This window comes from Mirounga angustirostris, unplaced genomic scaffold (genome assembly GCF_029215605.1).
Source record: "Mirounga angustirostris isolate CCGP_5_RB_7025 unplaced genomic scaffold, mMirAng1.0.hap1 SCAF_8, whole genome shotgun sequence".
NCBI classification, from domain to species: domain Eukaryota; kingdom Metazoa; phylum Chordata; class Mammalia; order Carnivora; family Phocidae; genus Mirounga; species Mirounga angustirostris.
In genome coordinates this window covers 56,331,784-56,352,074 of record NW_026991716.1, presented here as the reverse complement: position 1 = coordinate 56,352,074, position 20,291 = coordinate 56,331,784, and the positions used below count along the sequence as shown (strand labels likewise).

Below are 20,291 nucleotides of genomic sequence, written 5' to 3'. Positions count from 1 at the left end.
AGCCACCCAGGCGCCCAATAGACCACATCTTCTTTACCCATTCATCTGTGGATAGACATCTTGGCTCTTTCCATAGTTCAGCTATTGTGGACATTGCTGCTATAAACATCAGGGTGCACATCCCCCTTCTGATCCCTACATTTGTATCTTTGGGGTAAATACCCAGTATTGCAATTGCTGGGTCATAGGGTAGCTCTATTTACAACTTTTTGAGGAACCTCCATACTGTTTTCCAGTGGCTGCACCAGCTTGCATTCCCACCAACAGTGTAGGAGGGTTCCCCTTTATCCGCATCCCCGCCAACATCGGTCGTTTCCTGACTTGTTAATTTTAGCCATTCTGACTGGTGTGAGGTGGCATCTCATTGAGGTTTTGATTTGGATTTCCCTGATGCCAAGCGATGTTGAGCACTTTTTCATGTGTCTGTTGGCCATTTGGATGTCTTCTTTGGAAAAATGTCTGTTCATGTCTTCTGCCCATTTCTTGATTGGATCGTATGTTCTTTGGGCATTGAGTTTAATAAGTTTTTTATAGATTTTGGATACTAGCCCTTTATTTGATATGTCATTTGCAAATATCTTCTCCCATTCTGTTGGTTGTCTTTTGGTTTTGTTGACTGCTTCCTTTGTGTGCAAAAGCTTTTTATCTTGATGAAGTCCCAATAGTTCATTTTTGCCCTTGTTTCCCTTGCCTTTGGCGATATTTCTAGGAAGAAGTTGCTGTGGCTAAGGTCGAAGAGGTTGCTGCCTGTGTTCTCCTCAAGGATTTTGATGGATTCCTGTCTCACTTTTAGGTGTTTCACCATTTTGAGTCGATTTTTGTGTGTGGTGTAAGGAAATGGTCAGATTCATTCTTCTGCATGTGCCTGTCCAATTTTCCCAACACCATTTGTTGAAAAGACTGTCTTTTTTCCATTGGACATTCTTTCCTGCTTTGTCAAAGATGAGTTGACCATAGCGTTGAGGGTCCATTTCTGGGCTTTCTATTCTGTTCCACTGATCTGTGTCTGTTTTTGTGCCAGTACCATACTGTCTTGATGATGACAGCTTTTAATAGAGCTTAAAGTCAGGAATTGTGATGCCACCAGCTTTGCTTTGCTTTTTCAACATTCCTCTGGTTATTCGGGGTATTTTCTGGTTCCATACAAATTTTAGGATTATTTGGTCCATTTCTTTGAAAAGAGTTGATGGTATTTTGATAGGGATTGCTTTGAATGTGTAGATTCTCTAGGTAGCATTGACATCTTCACAATATTTGTTCTTCCAATCCATGAGCATGGAATGTTTTTTCATTTCCTTGTGTCTTCCTCAGTTTCTTTCATGAGTATTTTATAGTTTTCTGAGTAAGATCCTTTGCCTCTTTGGTTAGATTTATTCCTAGGTATCTTATGGTTTTGGGTGCAATTGTAAATGGGATCGACTCCTTATTTTCTCTTTCTTCTGTCTTGTTGTTGGTGTATAAGAATGCCACTGATTTCTGTGCCTTGATTTTATATCCTGCCACTTGACTGAATTCCTGTATGAGTTCTAGCAGTTTTGGGGTGGAGTCTTTTGGGTTTTCCACATAAAATATCATATCATCTGCAAAGAGTGAGAGTTTGACTTCTTCTTTGCCGATTTGGATGCCTTTTATTTTTTTGTTGTCTGACTGCTGTGGCTAGGACTTCCAATACTATGTTGAATAGCAGTGGTGATAGTGGACATCCCTGCCGCGTTCCTGACCTTAGGGGGAAAGCTCTCAGTTTTTCCCCATTGAGAATGATATTCGCTGTGGGTTTTTCATTGATGGCTTTTATGAGCTTGAGGTATATACCCTCTATCCCTATACTCTGAAGAGTTTTGATCAAGAAAGAATGCTTTACTTTGTCAAATGCTTTTTCTGCATCTATTGAGAGGATCATATAGTTCTTGTTCTTTCTTTTATTAATGCATCGTATCACATGGATTGATTTGCAGATGTTGAACCCACCTTGCAGCCCAGGGATGAATCCCACTTGGTTGTGGTGAACAATCATTTTAATGTACTGTTGGATCTTATTGGCTAGTATTTTGGTGAGAATTTTTGCATCCATGTTCATCAAGGATATTGGTCTGTAATTCTCCTTTTTGATGGGGCTTTTGTCTGGTTTGGGGATCAAGGTAATGCTGGCCTCATAAAACGAGTTTGGAAGTTTTCCTTCAATTTCTATTTTGGAACAGTTTCAAAAGAATAGATATTAATTCTTCTTTAAATGTTTGGTAGAATTCCCCCGGGAAGCCATCTGGCCCTGGGCTTTTGTTTGTTGGGAGATTTCTGATGACTGCTTCGATTTCCTTAGTGGTTATAGGTCTGTTCAGGTTTTTTATTTCTTCCTGGTTCAGTTTTGGTAGTTTATACATCCCTAGGAATGCATCCATTTCTTCCAGATTATCTAATTTGCTGGCATATAGTTGCTCATAATATGTTCTTATAACTGTATTTCTTTGGTGTTGGTTGTGATCTCTCCTCTTTCATTCATGATTTTATTTATTTGGGTCCTTTCTCTTTTCTCTTTGATAAGTCTGGCCAGGGGTTTATCAATCTTGTTAATTCTTTCAAAGAACCAGCTCCTAGTTTTGTTGATCTGTTCTACTGTTCTTTTGGTTTCTAGTTCATTGATTTCTGCTCTGCTCTTTATTATTTCTCTTCTCCTGCTGGGTTTAGGCTTTATTTGCTGTTCTTTCTCCAGCTCCTTGAGGTGTAGGGTTAGGTTGTGTATTTGAGACCTTTCTTGTTTCTTGAGAAAGGCTTGTATTACTATATACTTTCCTCTTAGGACCGCCTTTGCTGCATCCCAAAGATTTTGAACAGTTGTGTTGTCATTTTCATTTGTTTCCATGAATGTTTTTAATTCTTCTTTAATTTCCTGGTTGACCCATTCATTCTTCAGTAGGATGCTCTTTTGCCTCCATGTGTTTGAGTTCTTTCCAACTTTCCTCTTGTGATTGAGTTCTAGTTTCAAAGCATTGTGGTCTGAAAATATGCAGGGAATGATCCCAATCTTTTGGTACTGGTTGAGACCTAATTTGTGACCTGGGATGTGATCTTTTCTGGAGAATGTTCCATGGGCACTAGAGAAGAATGTGTATTCCGTTGCTTTGGGATGGAATGTTCTGAATATGTCTGTGAAGTCCATTTGTTCCAGTATGTCATTTAGTCTTTATTTCCTTGTTGATCTTTTGCTTAGATGATCTGTCCATTTCAGTGAGGGGGGTGTTAAAGTCCCCCACTGTTATTGTATTGCTGCCAATGTGTTTCTTTGCTTTTGTTATTAATTGCCTTATGTAATTGGCTGCTCCCATGTTAGGGGCATAGATATTTACAATTGTTAGATCTTCTTGTTGAATAGACCCTTTAAGTATGATATAGTGTCCTTCCTTATCTCTTATTAGAGTCTTTGTGTTAAAATCTAATTTGTCTGATATAAGGATTGCCACTCCAGCTTTCTTTTGGTGTCCATTAGCATGGTAAACGGTTTTCCACCCCCTCACTTTCAATCTGGGGGTGTCTTTGGGTCTAAAATGATTGCAAAGCATATCGATGGGTCTTGGTTTTTTTATCCAATCTGATAGTTTGTGTCTTTTGATTGGGGCATTTAGCCCATTTACATTCAGGATAACTACTGAAAGATATGAATTTAGTGCCATTGTATTGCCTGTAAGGTGACTGTTACTGTATATTGTCTGTGTGCCTTTCTGATCTATGTTACTTTTAGGCTCTCTCTTTGCTCAGAGGACCCCTTTCAATATTTCTTGTAGGGCTGGTTGCATGTTTGCAAATTCCTTTACTTTTTGTTTGTCCTGGAAGATTTTTATCTCTCCTTCTATTTTCAATGACAGCCTAGCTGGATATAGTATTCTTGGCTGCATACTTTTCTCATTTAGTGCTCTGAATATAACATACCAGTCCTTTCTGGCCTGCCAGGTCTCTGTGGATAGGTCTGTTGCCAACCTAATGTTTCTACCATTGTAGGTTACAGATGTCTTCTCCTGAGCTGCTTTCAGGATTTTCTCTTTGTCTCTGAGACTCTTAAGTTTCACTATTAGATGTCGGGTTGTTCACCTATTTTTATTGATTTTAAGGGTGTTCTCTGTGCCTCCTGGATTTTGATACCTGTTTCTTTCCCCAAATTAGGGAAGTTCTCTGCTATACTTTGCTCCAATATACCTTCTGCCCCTCCCTCTCTTTCTTCTTCTTCTGGGATCTCAATTATTCTAATATTGTTTTGTCTTATGGTATCACTTATCTCTCGAATTCTGCCCTCGTGATCCAGTAGTTATCTCTCTTTTTCTCAGCTTCTTTATTTTCCATCATTTGGTCTTCTATATCACTAATTCTCTCTTCTGCCTCATTTTTCCTAGCAGTTAGGGCCTCCATTTTTTGATTGCACCTCATTAATAGCCTTTTTGATTTCAACGTGGTTAGATTTTAGTTCTTTTATTTCTCCAGAAAAGGGTTTCTTTAATATCTTCCATGCTTTTTTCAAGTCCAGCTAGTATCTTTAAAATTGTCATTCTGAACTCTAGATCAGACATCGTACTAATGTCGATATTGATTATGTCCTTGGCTGTCAGTACTGCCTCTTTTTCTTTTTTTGAGGTGACTTTTTTCCATCTTGTCATTTTGTCCAGAGGAGAATAGATGAATGAGAGAACAAAATGCTACAGGGTAACAATGACCCCAGAAAAATAGACACTAAACAAATCAGAAGAGACCTGAAAGAAGGGGAAATGAAAGGGAAAGAAAGAAAAGAGAAAAAGATTAAAAAAAAAAACAGAATATGATCAATTATGATTAGGCTGGTGCATGGATCAGTGCACACACTAGATTTTGGGCATATTTTAGACTATTAGAAGAGAGTGACTCCCAAAGTTTTAAAGAAAGAAAAACTTATATATGTACAAAAATAAGGGTAAATACAATGAAGGGATGGAATATGACTGTAAAGATGAAAATTATAAAAGATTTTATAAAAAGAATTGGTAAGAAGTTGGTTGAAAAAAGAAAGAAGAGGAATTAAGAAAAAAGGAGGGAGAGAATGTGATCAGGCAGGAGACTAAAACAAAGCCATACACTAGAGATTTAGGGTATATTTTGGTCTGTTAGAAGAAACTGTATCACAAAATTTTAAAGAGAGAACAACTTATATATATATACCAAAAATAAGGTTAATTACTATGAAGGGATAGAATATGACTCTAAAAATGAAAAATAAAAAAGATTTTTTAAAATAGGAATTGATAAGATGTTGGTTGAAAAAGGGAAAAAGAAAAATTCAAAAAAAAACAAAAGAAAGAAAAAGAAACAAAGAAAATTTAAAAAATTTAAAAAATTAATTTTGGGAAACTAAAGAATCATGGGAAAAAAGCCATGAATTCTATGTGTTGTATTCCCCTAGCACTGGAGTTCTGCCATTCTCATTGATCAGTAAACTTGGTCTTGGCTGGCTGTTCTTGCTGATCTTCTGGGGAAGGGGATGTTGCCATGGTTCTCAGATGTTTTTGCCTGAAGGTGGAAATGCACTGCCCTTGCCGGCGTCAGTCTAAGTAATCTGCTCAGGTTTGCTCTCGTAGCTTTTGTTCCCTGCAAGCTTTCCGTATAGCTTTGGAGGAGGAGAGTGAAAATGGCGGCCTCCCAGTCTCTGCCCTGGAGGAGCAGAGAACTCGGGGCCCCACTCCTCAGTGAGAACCCAGAGAAAAGCAGTCAATCACCCCCATCTCCCCAGTCTCTGACCACACTCTGTGCTCACCCGGCCTGTGACCTAGCGTTTCTATCTCTGGCACATGACCCCGTTTGGAGTCTCCAAACCCAGCAGATTCCTGTGGTGAGCTCCTGCACCGCTCCTCCCGGGGGAGCAAGGGGAGTCTCCCCGGATCTGTCACTTGTTGGGTCCCTGATGGAGGAACAGTGGCCCGACTGTTCCACGGATCACATTTTATGGCAACCCCAAGCTGAGAGCCCATGCCTTGGCTCCCTCTCTGCAGCCAGCTTCCCTGCTCTGATACCTGGGAGCTCTGCAGCTCTCACACAGCCCTGGTCTTTCTGTGACCCCGAGGGTCCTGAGGCCACACTGTCCCAGCAAGGGTTCCACCCCCTGCTTAGCCACTGGAGGGAGGTCCCTCAGCATAGCCGACTTCTAAAAGTTCTAATTTTGTGCTCTATCATTTGCCAGTAGTGGCTGATGGAGGCCCCCTCCCCCGCCATCTATCTTCCCGAATATCGCCTCCGATTCACTTCTCTGCACGTCCTACCTTCCAGAAAGTGGTCAGTTTTCTGTTCAGAGAGTTGCTGCTATTCTTTTCTTCAATCTCCTGTTGAGTTCGTAAGTGTTCAGAATGGTTTTGATCCCTATCTAGCTGAATTCCTGGGACCAGACAAAATTTAGGTCTCCTACTCCTCTGCCATCTTGCTCCTCTGAAAATTGCTTAACTTTTGTACACCATAGTTGGTTTTAAGAAATCCAACAATACCACACATAATCATGAGATATTTTCAAATGTTGTAAAAATTTGGGACAAGCGATCTAGTGATCCAAATATGACCCAATGTCTCCATTCCCCTGCTTTTCCCTCAGAAAAATACTCCATTATGGTAATTCTCTTTCCTTAGCACTTCTTGATTAGTTGTGACCAAACAGTTTAAACTCATTACAGATTCATTGCCATTTTTAAGTTAATAATATACAGATAAAGTTGTTCTCCCTGCCTGAAAAATTCTAATTTGGGTTCCAAACAAATGGACTATTGTTTTCTGTACACTAATTTTCTGTACACCAATTTTCTTAATGCTTACAGTAATTGGTTGTATATTTGAGTACGTAAAAGGAAAGGATAGAAAGACTTTGAAGAATCTAGGGGCACGTGGGTGGCTCAGTCAGTTAAGCATCTGACTTTGGTTTCAGTTCAAGTCATGATCTCAGGGTCATGAGTTCAATCCCCACATTGGGCTCACCCCCCAATCCCCAGCACCAAGTGTGCTTGAGATTCTCTCCTTCTGCCCCCATCCCTCCCCAGCGCTCTTGTGCACTCATGCATGCGGGCTCTCTCTCTCAAAAAAAAAAAAAAAAAGACTGAAGAATTTGAATTATTGATGTTAACTTTAAATTATTTTCTTTCTCTATGATAACATTTTTTAAGGTATTTAAGTTTTTATTTTTAAATTCAGATTGCTGAAATGTTCCTACAATAGGCTGTTTTTTTAGATATAGTATACTTCCTTAAAGTTTTTTCATGATTTATTTGTACTTTATGTAGCTGCTCATATAAAACATAGCAAAACAAAATGTAGCATTCTATTCAAATTCATCTTCAGCTTGCAGTGAACATAGCATTTTAATAAGTCTAAAATGGAAAGGTGTGTTGCCTACCAGTAATTGTTTTTACATTGAACAGTTTTTTTTTTAATGCCCCATATTTTGATATAAAGTGGTTTATTTTCACATGGTGACTAACACAAACACATTAATAAAATGAAGAAATAGAAACAGAACCCATATATTCTAGGCCACACTAATCCATACCTATAAATAGCCATACCTAATTTTCATTCCTAATATTGGTCCCTAATATTTCCAATACATCTAGTCTTGTATTTGTGTTTGCAAATAGTCCCTAGTACATCTACTTTATGTATTTTTCTTGCCCAAACCAGTAAATAGCAAGTGAAACATTCTACTGATTTTTTTTTTCAACCTCTTCTGCTATAGCTGTTGAATAAGCATGCATTCAAATTTCTCTCAAGTTACATCAGGTGATACTTTAAAATATGGATTAATATCTTTTCAGCCTTTCACATTTCCTCACTGATCACCATTCATTAAGCTTATGCCATAAATTTTAAGTGCTTATTATAGCAGAACCCAATTTCGTAAAATATTTTGTAGTGGTTATACTAGTCTGGGTTATGTTGAATTAACTAATACACCTTAAACCAATTTTTTTTTTTTTAATGCACATGGGGGCTATTGAACATCTGATGCCTCTGCAGGGTAGACCTCTTCCAAGTAGCAACTCAGGAATCCAGTCTGATGGAATATTTTAGATATGCCAACTAGTACATGTGACCTCCAGGTGGCCAGTGCAAGAAGGTGAGAGATGGAAGGAAGTATACTAGTACTTAAAGGCTTTGGCTCGGGCTAGATACCCAGAATTTCTAAAAAAATCACATTGGCTAGAATATATATGGGTAGATAAGAAGTTCAGATAGCTGTGGAAGAATAATAAGCTATGCTGTCTCTGCCAGTGTTCCAAAAACCAATCTGATTGTCATTAGTGAGCTATCAGCTACTCAGTTGCTAACTTCTTCTTAACTATTTGGTGGATCATTTCTAGCCACTGTGATTCTTTGCCAGTATCCCATGCTACTTTGCACCAAGTATGTGCATGAATTTCTTTTCAGTTATCCATAGCAATGCTAAATCCACATGGCATTACTGAGAGGATAATAAAAAGGAATTAAGTCAGGAAATGTATACTTAGACACTAGATGAGTTGACCTCAGAATTCACCTCATGGACAACATTTAGACTAGCTCATGCAAACACCCAGTTGTCCCTGAGGCCAGGACCTAGTCTTAGAGGACCACTTACATCTCTGCACAACAAAAGTGCCCAAATATACCTCCTTTATTAGAGTCCAGGCCTCAAGTTCCTGAGGCCAAGAGAAGAGCCTTTTTTCATCCTTGTGAATCTTCACTTTTTTCAGCAGTGCTAATCTTCTATGATGAATGACGTTTCCAACATCCATTCTTTTCTGAGAAATCATCTCCCTTCTTCATGATCTACTTTGCACAAAACTTCCATCAAGGGCAATATATCAGATCACAAGAAAGAGTACCTTTGCTTGAATCTTGTCATTCCCTTTTGAATAATAGAACATGTGAAGCTTCGTAAGTACAATTCAATTAGTGTTTAGGAAATCACAGTTTGGTCTGCAATTTTAATGTCTTAGAAGAAACCATATATCCATTAAAAGAACAACAACAACAACAACACAATCACACATAATTTATTATTCTTTATATTTTTTAATTACCCATGCAATATATCTTTTTATATTCTTAACTTACTACTTTTCATATGCTATGTCATATACTATGACATTATTAACAAAAATAACTCTAGTTGTTTTAACAACTGTTTTATAGAAGAAAACATTTGGAACATAGTGACTGAAGGAGAGCTCTTAGACATGATGCCAAAAGCACAATCCATGAAAAAATAATAAATATATAAATACATAAATACATAAACTGGAAGTCATCAATTTTTTTTTGTCTAGACATTAGGAGAAAAGGGAAAAATGGGGGGGGGGAACCAGAGGGGGAGATGAACCATGAGAGACTATGGACTCTGAGAAACAAACTGAGGGTTTTAGAGGGGAGAGGGTTTGGGGATGGGTTAGCCTGGTGATGGGTATTAAGGAGGGCACGTATTGCATGGAGCACTGGGGTTATACGCAAACAATGAATCATGGAACCCTACATGAAAAACTAATGATGTACTGGATGGTGACTAACATAACATAATTAAATTAAATTTAATTTAAAAAAAAAGAAATTCCCCATTAAAAGCATGAAAAGATAAGCAACAGATTTGCAAACTGCATACATGACAAAGGATTCATATTTAGATTATATAATCTTGTTTATAGAGGAAACCAAGTAAACAATTATTTTTGTGTCTTTTTTATATTCCACATATAATGCTGGACAACATAATGTTGTACCCTAGAGTTGTAATATTGGATTAATGCTAAAAATAAATTGATATTTCAGTCTTCTACCTTTTTTTTTTTTTTTACAGAACTAATCTAGTATCATGAAAGAGCATAGAGTTATAATGGATTAGGTGGAATGCACAAAATTTTATTACTAATTTGTCATTAATTAACCAATTATGTGACATGTGGCAAGTTGCTTAACCTCTAGAAAAATTAGTTTAACTTAGAAGAAAATTAAAATATACACTGGATAATTGTGGCTCTTTATAAATCCCAGATTTGTCTAAAGGAATTTATAAAAAAATATGAATGCATATGCTATAGAAATGCCAAGCATTACATATATATAAGGCAGTATCATGCATAAAATTTCCTACATGATGCTAACATTTAGGTCTTAAATGTAATTAAATATTATTCCCTATATTTAATTATTAAATAGGATAATATGATGTTGATATATAATAGCACTAAGAAATACACATTCATTTCTTTACATGATCAAAATAATTATTCATATACTGATTTCCTGAAATTAGAAGTTGCTTTATTTTAATATAATAATGTCAATAGTGTGGTCAGTCAACATTTTATACTACCTTTATGCTGTTATATTTTAGAATTTAACTCACAATCCAAACATCAAATGAATTAACAGCATATTATCTAAGTGGGGTTTTTTTTGTCTTATCTACTGTTGCTAAGAAATTTAATTTTTCATAACTAAATGTTTCTTAATGTTCCTGTTCACATAATAATGAATGGGTTTGATATAAAGATTTTTTTTGGGGGGCACCTGGGTGGCTCAGTTGGTTAAGCGACTGCCTTCGGCTCAGGTCATGATCCTGGAGTCCCGGGATCGAGTCCCGCATCGGGCTCCCTGCTCAGTAGGGAGTCTGCTTCTCCCTTTGACCCTCCTCCCTCTCATGCTCTCTGTCTCTCATTCTCTCTGTCTCAAATAAATAAATAAAATCTTTTTTTAAAAAAAAAGATTTTTTTTCTAATGAATGTGTTATATGCTTGTTAGCTTTGGGATATGTAGTGAATTGGTTGACAAGGTTTATGAACTTGGAAAACAAATACTTTTTAAATTTTTCTGTAGATAATTTCTGGAGGCCAACTATGCCATTTTTAACAGGAAGTCAGATATTTCCCCATTCAGCCCAACATGTGTGAATTACCCAAAGCTCTGTTCAGGCCAACAAGAATAAAAGAGTAAATTTTGTTTTTGAAATCTAGGAATTAAGAGGCATGGCAAGAATTGTCAGGCCACTACTGTAGTTACTTTTTTATTGCCACTATAATGTGCCTTATGACAACAGATTGAATACAATCTCACAAAATTCTCTCAACTCTGCAGTGAAACACCTAGTGATCCAGGTCTTATAAAAGCTGCAGTGCAACTCCTAGACCTTAATAGCATCCATTACTTTATTAACTCTACTCACATGATCTTATCAGTGTGGGGACAAGAGGGAGGCAAGTGACTTGTCCAGGGCATAGACTTTAAGGAGGCACTCACTCTAACATTGCATCAAGTACCGAACATGCACTTGCTCAACTCTGGTGTTGGTAGCCAATATATAAACAAATGAACATAGCCATAAAGTAAGTTTCAATAAATGTAAGAGAATTAAAATTCAGGTCAGAACAGGCAAATCCACAGAGACAAAAATGAGATTAGTGGATTCAAAGACACTGGGGAAAGGGCAGCTGAAAATTACCAGTAGTCTTGGGGTTTCTTTTTGAGATGATTGAAATATTTTGGAATTATATAGTGGTGATGGTTGCACAACACTGAAAATATGTATTTTTAAAAAATTAATACTCTGATTTGTACTCATTAAAAGAACTAAATGGAGAAAAAATAAAATAAAATACAGGCAATATATGCTTACCAATCTTAAGAGAATTAAATTAGAAATCAACAGCAGAAACTTTGGGGTAATCTCCAAATATTTGGAAATTAAACAAATTTTTTAAATAACCTACTGAAGAAATTACACATATATACACACACCATATCAAAATGTATTAAATGTAGCTAAAACAATGATTATAGGAAAAGTCATAGTTCTAAATTCCTACATTAAAAAAGAAAAAGGTCTTGAGGTGTCTGGGTGTCTCAGTTGTCTAAGCGTCTGCCTTCAGCTCAGGTCATGATCTCGGGGTCCTGAGATCGAGCCCCACATTGGGCTCCCTGCTCAGTGGGGAGCCTGCTTCTCCCTCTCCCTCTGCCTCTCCCCCTGCTAATTCTCTCTCTCTCTCTCTCTCTGTCAGGTAAATAAGCAAAATAAAACAAAACAAAAGACCTCAAATCAATATTATCAGCTTCTACCTTAAATAACTAGAAAAAGAAGATAAATTGGACCACAAACACACAAAAGAAAGGAAATGGTAAGATTAGTGCAAAAATCACTAAAACTTGTGAGAAAAGTCAATGAAACCAAACATTGATACTTGAGTAAAACAAAATGAATATATCCTCAGTTAGAGTAACCGAGAAAAAAATAGGGGGAGGCACAAATCAATAAAACCAATGTTTAAAGTGGGGACATTATTAGTGGCCATTCAAAATAAATGGATTATAAAGAAATACTGTGAACACCATTATACAAATAAATTAGACTACTTAAACTAAATAGACAAATTCTATAAAAACACAAATTACTAAAATTGTCTCAAGAAGAAATAGAAAACCTATATAGACTTAGCAAATATGGAAGAGATTAGTACAAGTCCTTACAAACTTTTCACAAAGAAAAGGGGAAAAAGAAGAAAAAATAATACTTTTCAACTCCTTTTATGAGGCTGGTACTACTCTCATACCAAAACCAGGCAAAGACAGCACAAGACAAGAAAACTAAAAACAAATATCACTTATGAATATAAATTGAAAATCCTCAACAAAATAAGAGTACACCCAATCCAGTAACATAAAACTATTTTTGTACTCTGACAAAATGTGTTTTTTCTCAGGAATGCAAGATTGGTTTAACATCTAAGAGATGAACTAATTTAATACTATATTACTAAAAAAAGAACAAACCATACAATACTCTCAATAGATGCAGAAAAACCATTTGAAAAATGCAATGCATATTTATTATAAAAACCCAAACAAATTAGAGAACAAAGCTCTCTCAACCTGTTAAAAAATATATTTATGACAATTGTCCAGATAACATCATATGATAATGTCAGGCTGACAGATTTTGCTTTTAGAATGAATACAAAAGTGATATCCACTCTCACTATTTGTAGTTAACATTGTATAGGATGTTCCAGACAGTTTGATGGGGAGATAAAAGGACATACAGGTTGAAAAGAAAGAAGTAAAACTGTCTTTATTAACACATGACAATATCTCATATGTAGACAATCCTAAGGAATCCAAAAAAGGACTACCAGACTAATCAATGAGTTTATAAAGTTTGCAGGATACAAGATAACATACTAAAGTTAATTCCCTTTCTATATACTAGCAACAGAATTTACAAAATCATTTTTATTTATTTTTAAATTTATTATTTATTAACATATAATGTATTATATGTTTCAGGGATACAGGTCTGTGATTCATCAGAACTGTGATTCATACACAATTCACAGTTCTCACCATAGCACATACTCACCCAAAATAAGAAGACATTTCCTCTACAATACTATCAAAAGAATAAATGCTTTGGTATAGATTTCATTAATTAAATACAAGACTTTAACTGAAAACTCCACAACTTTGCTGAGAGAGATGAAAGAAAACCTAAACAAATGCAGAGATATTGCATATTCATTGATTGGAACTTCATATTTTTAATATAACAATTCTTCCCAAATTTATCTATTGATTCATTAAAATAGTTAATCAATTTTCCACCAGGCTTTTGTGTACAAAGTGACAAACTCATACAAAAGTTTATGTGAAACTGCAAAAACAAAAGCAACTACAATAACAACAAAAAAGAAAAAATTGGATGACTGCCTAATTTCAAAACTTTCTATCAAGCTCCATTTATCTAGACAGTGTGTTATTGAATATGGATGAGTATATATGCCATGGGACAGAACTGAGAATCTGAAATAAACTGTTATGTTTATGGCCAATTGATTTTCCACAGTAGTGAAAAAGACAATTAAATGGACAAAGGGCAATCTCTAAAAAAATTACTGGGGCAATTATATTTCAACATTAATTAATTAAAAATAAAAATATATATGAAATAACTCATACCATTGTCTCACACCATATTAAAACAAAAAATAAAAAACTCAAATGGATCAGAGATCTAAAGTTAAGAACTAAAATCATAAACTTCTGATATGACATAAGAGAAAGTATTTATGACCATTGGCTAGGCAAAGAGTTCTTATGTGACCCCAAAAGCATGATATATGAAAGAAAACATTACAAGTTGTATTTAATGAAACTAAAAAATATGTGTAATTTGGGCTTAAATCAAAACTTTCCTATCAAAAAGTCACTAAGTAAGAACATGAAAAGAAAAAGCAAGGCAAGTAAAGGACAAAGTATTTGCAGTCACGTATTTCATGGCAAAATCATATTCAGAATATACAAAAACCACTTACTGCTCAATATTAAGAAAATAAATAATACCATATTTTGCAGTCTATATGAGTAGAAATGGCCTTAGAGAAGATATAGAAATTGCCATTTAGCATATGAGAAGATACTCAAAATTGTTAAACTTATAGAAATGCAAATTGAAACCACAAGGTGATATGATTTCACACCCCTAGAATGGCTATAATAAAGAAGATAGATAATATCAAATGTTGGCAAGAATGGAGAGAAACAGGATATCTTATACACTGCTAATGTGAATGTAAGATGAGGCACAGCCACTTTGTAAAACAGTTTGGCAGGTTCTTAAAAAGTTACACATGTATTTACCATACACCTCAGGAAGAAATTTGTATAAGAGATCTGAAAATATATATCCACCCAAATACTTGTGCATGAATTCATTTATTCATAAAAGTTAGTTGCTAAGAGAGTAGATCTTAAAAGTTCTCATCACAAGAAAAAAATTGTGACTATGTGTGATGATGAATGTTAAGTAGACTTATGGTGGTGATCATCTTGTAATATATACATATATTGAATCATTATGTTGTACACTTAAAACTAATGTAATGATGGCTTCACAGGGGAATTTTACCAAATAAAAAAGGTAAACTAATATAATGTTAATATGTCAATTATATCTCAATAAAAAAATGTTAAAAAGTGGAAACAACCCAAATGTTTACCAACTGATGAATGAATAAACAAGATGTACACATTGTGAAGTACTTTTTAGCAAGAAAATGTAACAAAATACTGATACCCAATACAACATGACAAATCCTCAAAACTTTATCCTAAGCAAAAGAAGCCAACCACAAAAGACAACATAGTGTACCATTCCATTTATATAAAATGCACAGAAACAGCAAATCAATAGAGACAGAAAAATTCATGATTGCCTCGGGCTAGAGTTGGGAACAAAGAGAGACAATAAAAGAGCTCTTCTTTGGGTAATGGAAATATGTAAAACTGAATAATACTGATGATCAAATACCTCTACACATTTGCAAAAGTTATTGAATTATAGACTTGCAATGGGTAAATTTTATGATACACACATTATTCCATGATAAATCTGGGTTTTTTAAATGAATTCTGAAGACCTTCTCTATAATGAGTTTTTCCATATTTTATATTTATATTTTCTTTGTGTCTGTGTGTGTGATCTTTTAAGGTGCATACTGTGAGGAGTCAATGGAATGTTCTATTTCTCAGTCTTGTTGAAAAGGGGAAATTTGCCAAAATAAAATCTCTGCTTACATTTGTGAATGCCCAGAAGGATTTTTTGATGAAAACTGTGAAACCAATGTGAATGAGTGTTCATCAACACCATGTCAGAATGATGCTGACTGCGTTCATATTCCAAATGTAAGTCTGAATCTAAGAGAGTGATTTATATATACATTTACCATTACCAAACTATCTGAAAAGTACAAATATAATTAAAGTTTCATTAACATATTATAAATTTCAAAATCAGAAGTATCAGAAAAGATACTTCATTTGTTGATTTTTTGTTTTCCTATTTTAAATAAAAACCCCAATTTAGAAACAAATTTCACTTTGCTCTTCCACTGAAATTATCCCTTGTGAACAATATAATTTTGTAAACATTTCATTTTTAGTTATTTTTAATTTTTTGTTTATTTGATACTTTTATATTTTAACATTTGAATTTAACATTTAAATAAATAAGACTAGGAAATAATGTAATAATTTCCACAACTCACTATCTTTTTCTTTTAGTAAGATTCATTTTTGAATTTCTATTATAAATTCATATTAATATCTTAAAGTCTTCCTAACTCACATATTTGATGGTTGATACTGGCTATCAGCTGGGCCCTCACCTGGAACTATCAATCCAGAATCCTAAATATAACTTCTCTGTAAGGCCTGGGCTTCTTCACAGCATTGTGGCTGGGTTCCAAGAGCAAGCATCCCAAATAATTAGACAGACATGGTATGGCCTTTTAAACAGAACTTTGAAAATCACAGAGCATCACTTTCTTCATAGTCACAGCTTGCTTACATTCAAGGGGGAGGGAAGGATAGTTCCTAATTCTCAATTAAGTGTTTAATTCAGGTGGTAGGAAAAGTATGTGAGATGATTGTTGTGACATTTTGGAAAATAGATTCTTTCACATTATTATACAGACAACTTCTGCATGCTTATAAAAATAGCTTCCATTCCTCGCCTTTTATTATCTTTGAAATATCCAAAAACGTTTGTAAAAAATATTTTCTGATCTTTCTTAGGGTACTATGTACATCTGTTCACCAATATTTACAGGCAAGCTTTGTAAGAGACAACTTCAAATACCACGTGAGTCATTTCCTTGCAAGAATAATACCACATGTACGAAATATGAGAAAGATTATCATTGCAGGTATATTAATTACTTTCCTATTTTTTTAGACAAAAATACATGAGTTTTAAGACCATGTGGACAAAAATAAAAGAATGTTCTGTTTTAAGCTTAAATTTTATTTAATGGCATCTAATATTCTAATTTAAGTTAAGGTAGAAACGTTTTAATGTGTTTTTATGAGTTATTTTAAAAAAACTAAGAAATTCTCAGGCATAATTTGGACAAAAAGTTGTAAAACATTTTTGTTTTATAATGGAGATATATAGGATAACTGAATAATATTTAAAGGTCTATAAAGAAAAGATAAATGTAAGTATGTCTACTATACATAGACAATGTTATTATATTTTGAAAGTATAGAGTAAGCCATCTCTTCCTTCAATTTGCAGACCTCAGTTGACAGTTTTTTAGGGTCTTTAGGCAGGATTTTTAAAAATATTGTTTTCTTTAAATAAGGATTTTCTAAAAGTTACTCATTTGTAAATGACAGAAGTGACCTAGTTATCTGGGCCTGTAATTTTAGTCCATTTCAAATAGCTTTATAGATAGTTTCTCACACCATTAGGAAGTACAATTTGTACTCTTCACGCTTACTTGACTTTTATCTGGCTGCTTAAAGTAAGTTCTGTTGGGCATACTGAAGGGCGGTAAACAGTCTCAAAATGTTAGAATATCCATAAAAGCAGAAAATTATTAGCTATGGTACAGGAAAGCCTTAAATATACTGAAAAGAAACAGAATATGCATACACATCACAGAGGTACCAAGGACAGTATTTTCATAGATTTCAGAAGGAACTTAATTGCAAAGTTTAAAAACATACCAAGCTTTTAAAATGTGACATTTTCAAAAGAAAATGAAGAGAAGCTTCTTCATTATACAAAATCTTGGAAGGTCTAGGCAAATTTGTGTATGCATTCAATCTTATATTAATTTATCAATAAATTCAATTGCTTTCCTTTTAAAAATATTGACTTTTTAATTTAAAATTTCTAGTTCTGAGCCTTATAGTGCAAGTATATTTATAAATATACATAGAAAAGTGATCAACATTTAAAAATATAGGTAGTGGGGCGCCTGGGTGGCTCAGTCAACCGGTTAAGCGTCTGCCTTCGGCTCAGGTCATGGTCCCAGGGTCCTGGGATCAAGCCCCACATCGGGCTCCCTGCTCAGCGGGAGGCCTGCTTCTCCATCTCCCACTCCTCCTGCTTGTGTTCCCTCTCTCGCTGTGTCTCTCTCTGTCAAATAAATAAATAAAATCTTTAAAAAAAATAAAAAATAAAAAAATAAAAATATAGGTAGCATTGTGTAAATATGTAAATATACATTCACATATATAATATTTATTTTATTTTTATTAGGTAGGATGATTTTATTGGTCCTTATTTTTAGTATTATTCTGATGTCTAGAAGGCTTTGTTTTAAATATCATCAACAGGAAAACTAGATAACCAGAGGCATTATTGCCATCTCTCAGTTGATTGTTCTGTTATTAATTAATAGATTTAATTTTAAAATTATGGAGTTCAATCTAGAATGCTTTGTTAAGCATGTGCTAGATAGGATGGATGTTGTAAAAATTCCAGTTAGGTTTCTCTAGGATGGATGAAATATGTCATGCAGGTAAACTAGTATAACAACTTTGAAGTAAACTTACTCATGAAATTAATGTGAGCCCCACTATATGTGTTCTAATTGTTGAAATGACCACATTCTTTAAGAATTTGGCAAACATTTTGCTCATCTCCAATCCACTTAATTAAAAACATGGTCCCCTCCTTTGGTTAAATTAGACTGCTGATTAATAGAAGGTAAAGTATAAGGAAAGTGAAAGGAGAGTAAACACAGAACTGCCTCAACAAGGCAGAAATAACAAAGTCTAATTTGAATGATGAGTGAAAGCCTAAGCCTCAGAAGTTAAGAGTATCATACAGATGTGGAACACAAGAGCAGAATTTCCAGCACCGAGATTCAAACCCCCTAAACTCACCACTGATAGTCAAAATCATTTCCAACTCTGACTCAGATTAAGTGATATAGCTATAATCAACATAAATTAATAAAGCATGAAGTTGAAAAAAATGACAAAAAAAAAATTAGTCTTGGAGTCTCTTTTTCTTGTCCCAAAGGAAATTAAGAGAATGACTGAAAATAAAAAGAAAAATGAAAGCCCTTCAACTTAAATACCTTTAAAAAATAAAAAAAAGAAACAATTTATCTGTGTTTTGCTATCTTAGAAAGTATATTTTTTCTAGATCAATGATTCTCACACTTTGGTGGTAATGGACTTTAGCTTTTTTAGAATCTCCTGAAGGGCTATTTAAAACACAAACAACTATTTCCCACCCCTGGAGTTCTAATTCAATAAATCTGGGGTACCGATTGCAAATGTGCATTCCTAACAAATTCTCAAGTGATGCTGATGCTGCTGATTTGGAGACCATACTTTAAGAGTTACTGGTTAAGATGAGCTGAGCTCAAATAACATCTATGCAGAAATCCTCCTATACCTCTTTCCCTCCTACATCCATACACTTCAACCCAAGCTTTTGCTCTTATATTCTGAATTTGGGAGAAAAAAAAATGTGGGGCTGGGAAGAAGTAAAATGAAGAGACTAGAACACTGATGATGGTATCAGGCTCTCCATTTAAACATATAGACTAGATCTCAATTCCTATGATTAGATGAGAGAGGAACTGAAACAAAATTACTTCCTTGAGAAGGAGTGTAAACCACTAGTTATGAAAATTTATTTGGTACCTAAGTAACCACAGTAACACAGTGTCAGAAAGGAGTTAATTTTTACCTGTGTTTATACACTAGCATTTCCCTTAACACCTAGACTATCAAAACCTTTAGGTGTCTATGAACTTAGTATAAAAAAATGTTATTTTTGGGCATCTGGGTGGCTCAGTTGGTTAAGCGACTGCCTTCGGCTCAGGTCATAATCCTGGAGTCCCTGGATTGAGTCCCGCATCAGGCTCCCTGCTCAGCGAGGAGCCTGCTTCTCCCTCTAACCCTCCCCCCGTCGTGTACGCTCTCTCTCTCTCTCATTCTCACTCTCTCAAATAAATAAATAAATCTTAAAAAAATGTTATTTTTAAGAGCAATAAGTAACAGTAGTGACATCGTAAGTGGCATTTCTGGGAGCAAGTGGAATGCAAGTAGAATTTGGTGGAAAAAAGAAAATGGATAATTGATGTCTTGGTGTCATCAAACAGGTAGAACTTAATTTTGGTCATTTTCTGAAATTACTGAGGAATTTTTGACCGAGGTGTTAATGCTTCGGCTAAAATTTTTATTATTTATTTTTGGGGCTAAATTTTTTAAAGATTTTATTTATTTGAGAGAGAGAAAGCGAGAGACAGAGCACAAGTGGAGGAGGAAGGGCAAAGGGAGAGGGAGAAGCAAACTCCCTGCTGAGGAAGGAGCCTGGTGCCAGCCAATCCCAGGAGCCTGGGATCATGACCTGAGCCGAAGGCAGATGCTTAACCGACTGAGTTACCCAGGTGCCCCTTGGCTAAAATTTTTAAAATAAAGTACAGTTTGTGGGATACAGTGATGGCAGAAAATGGAAGAAATTATTTAGAAGA

The 20,291-nt window shown here is 35.0% G+C and overlaps 1 protein-coding gene across 1 annotated transcript in view; it reads left to right on the top strand.

The window, feature by feature from the left end:
- Positions 1–20,291, top strand: part of EYS (eyes shut homolog) — a 164,857-nt gene that overhangs the window by 76,448 nt on the left and 68,118 nt on the right. The window contains 2 exon segments of the mRNA XM_045865411.2: positions 15,500–15,693; positions 16,585–16,715. Of these exon segments, the coding sequence (XP_045721367.2) occupies positions 15,500–15,693; positions 16,585–16,715 (325 nt within the window).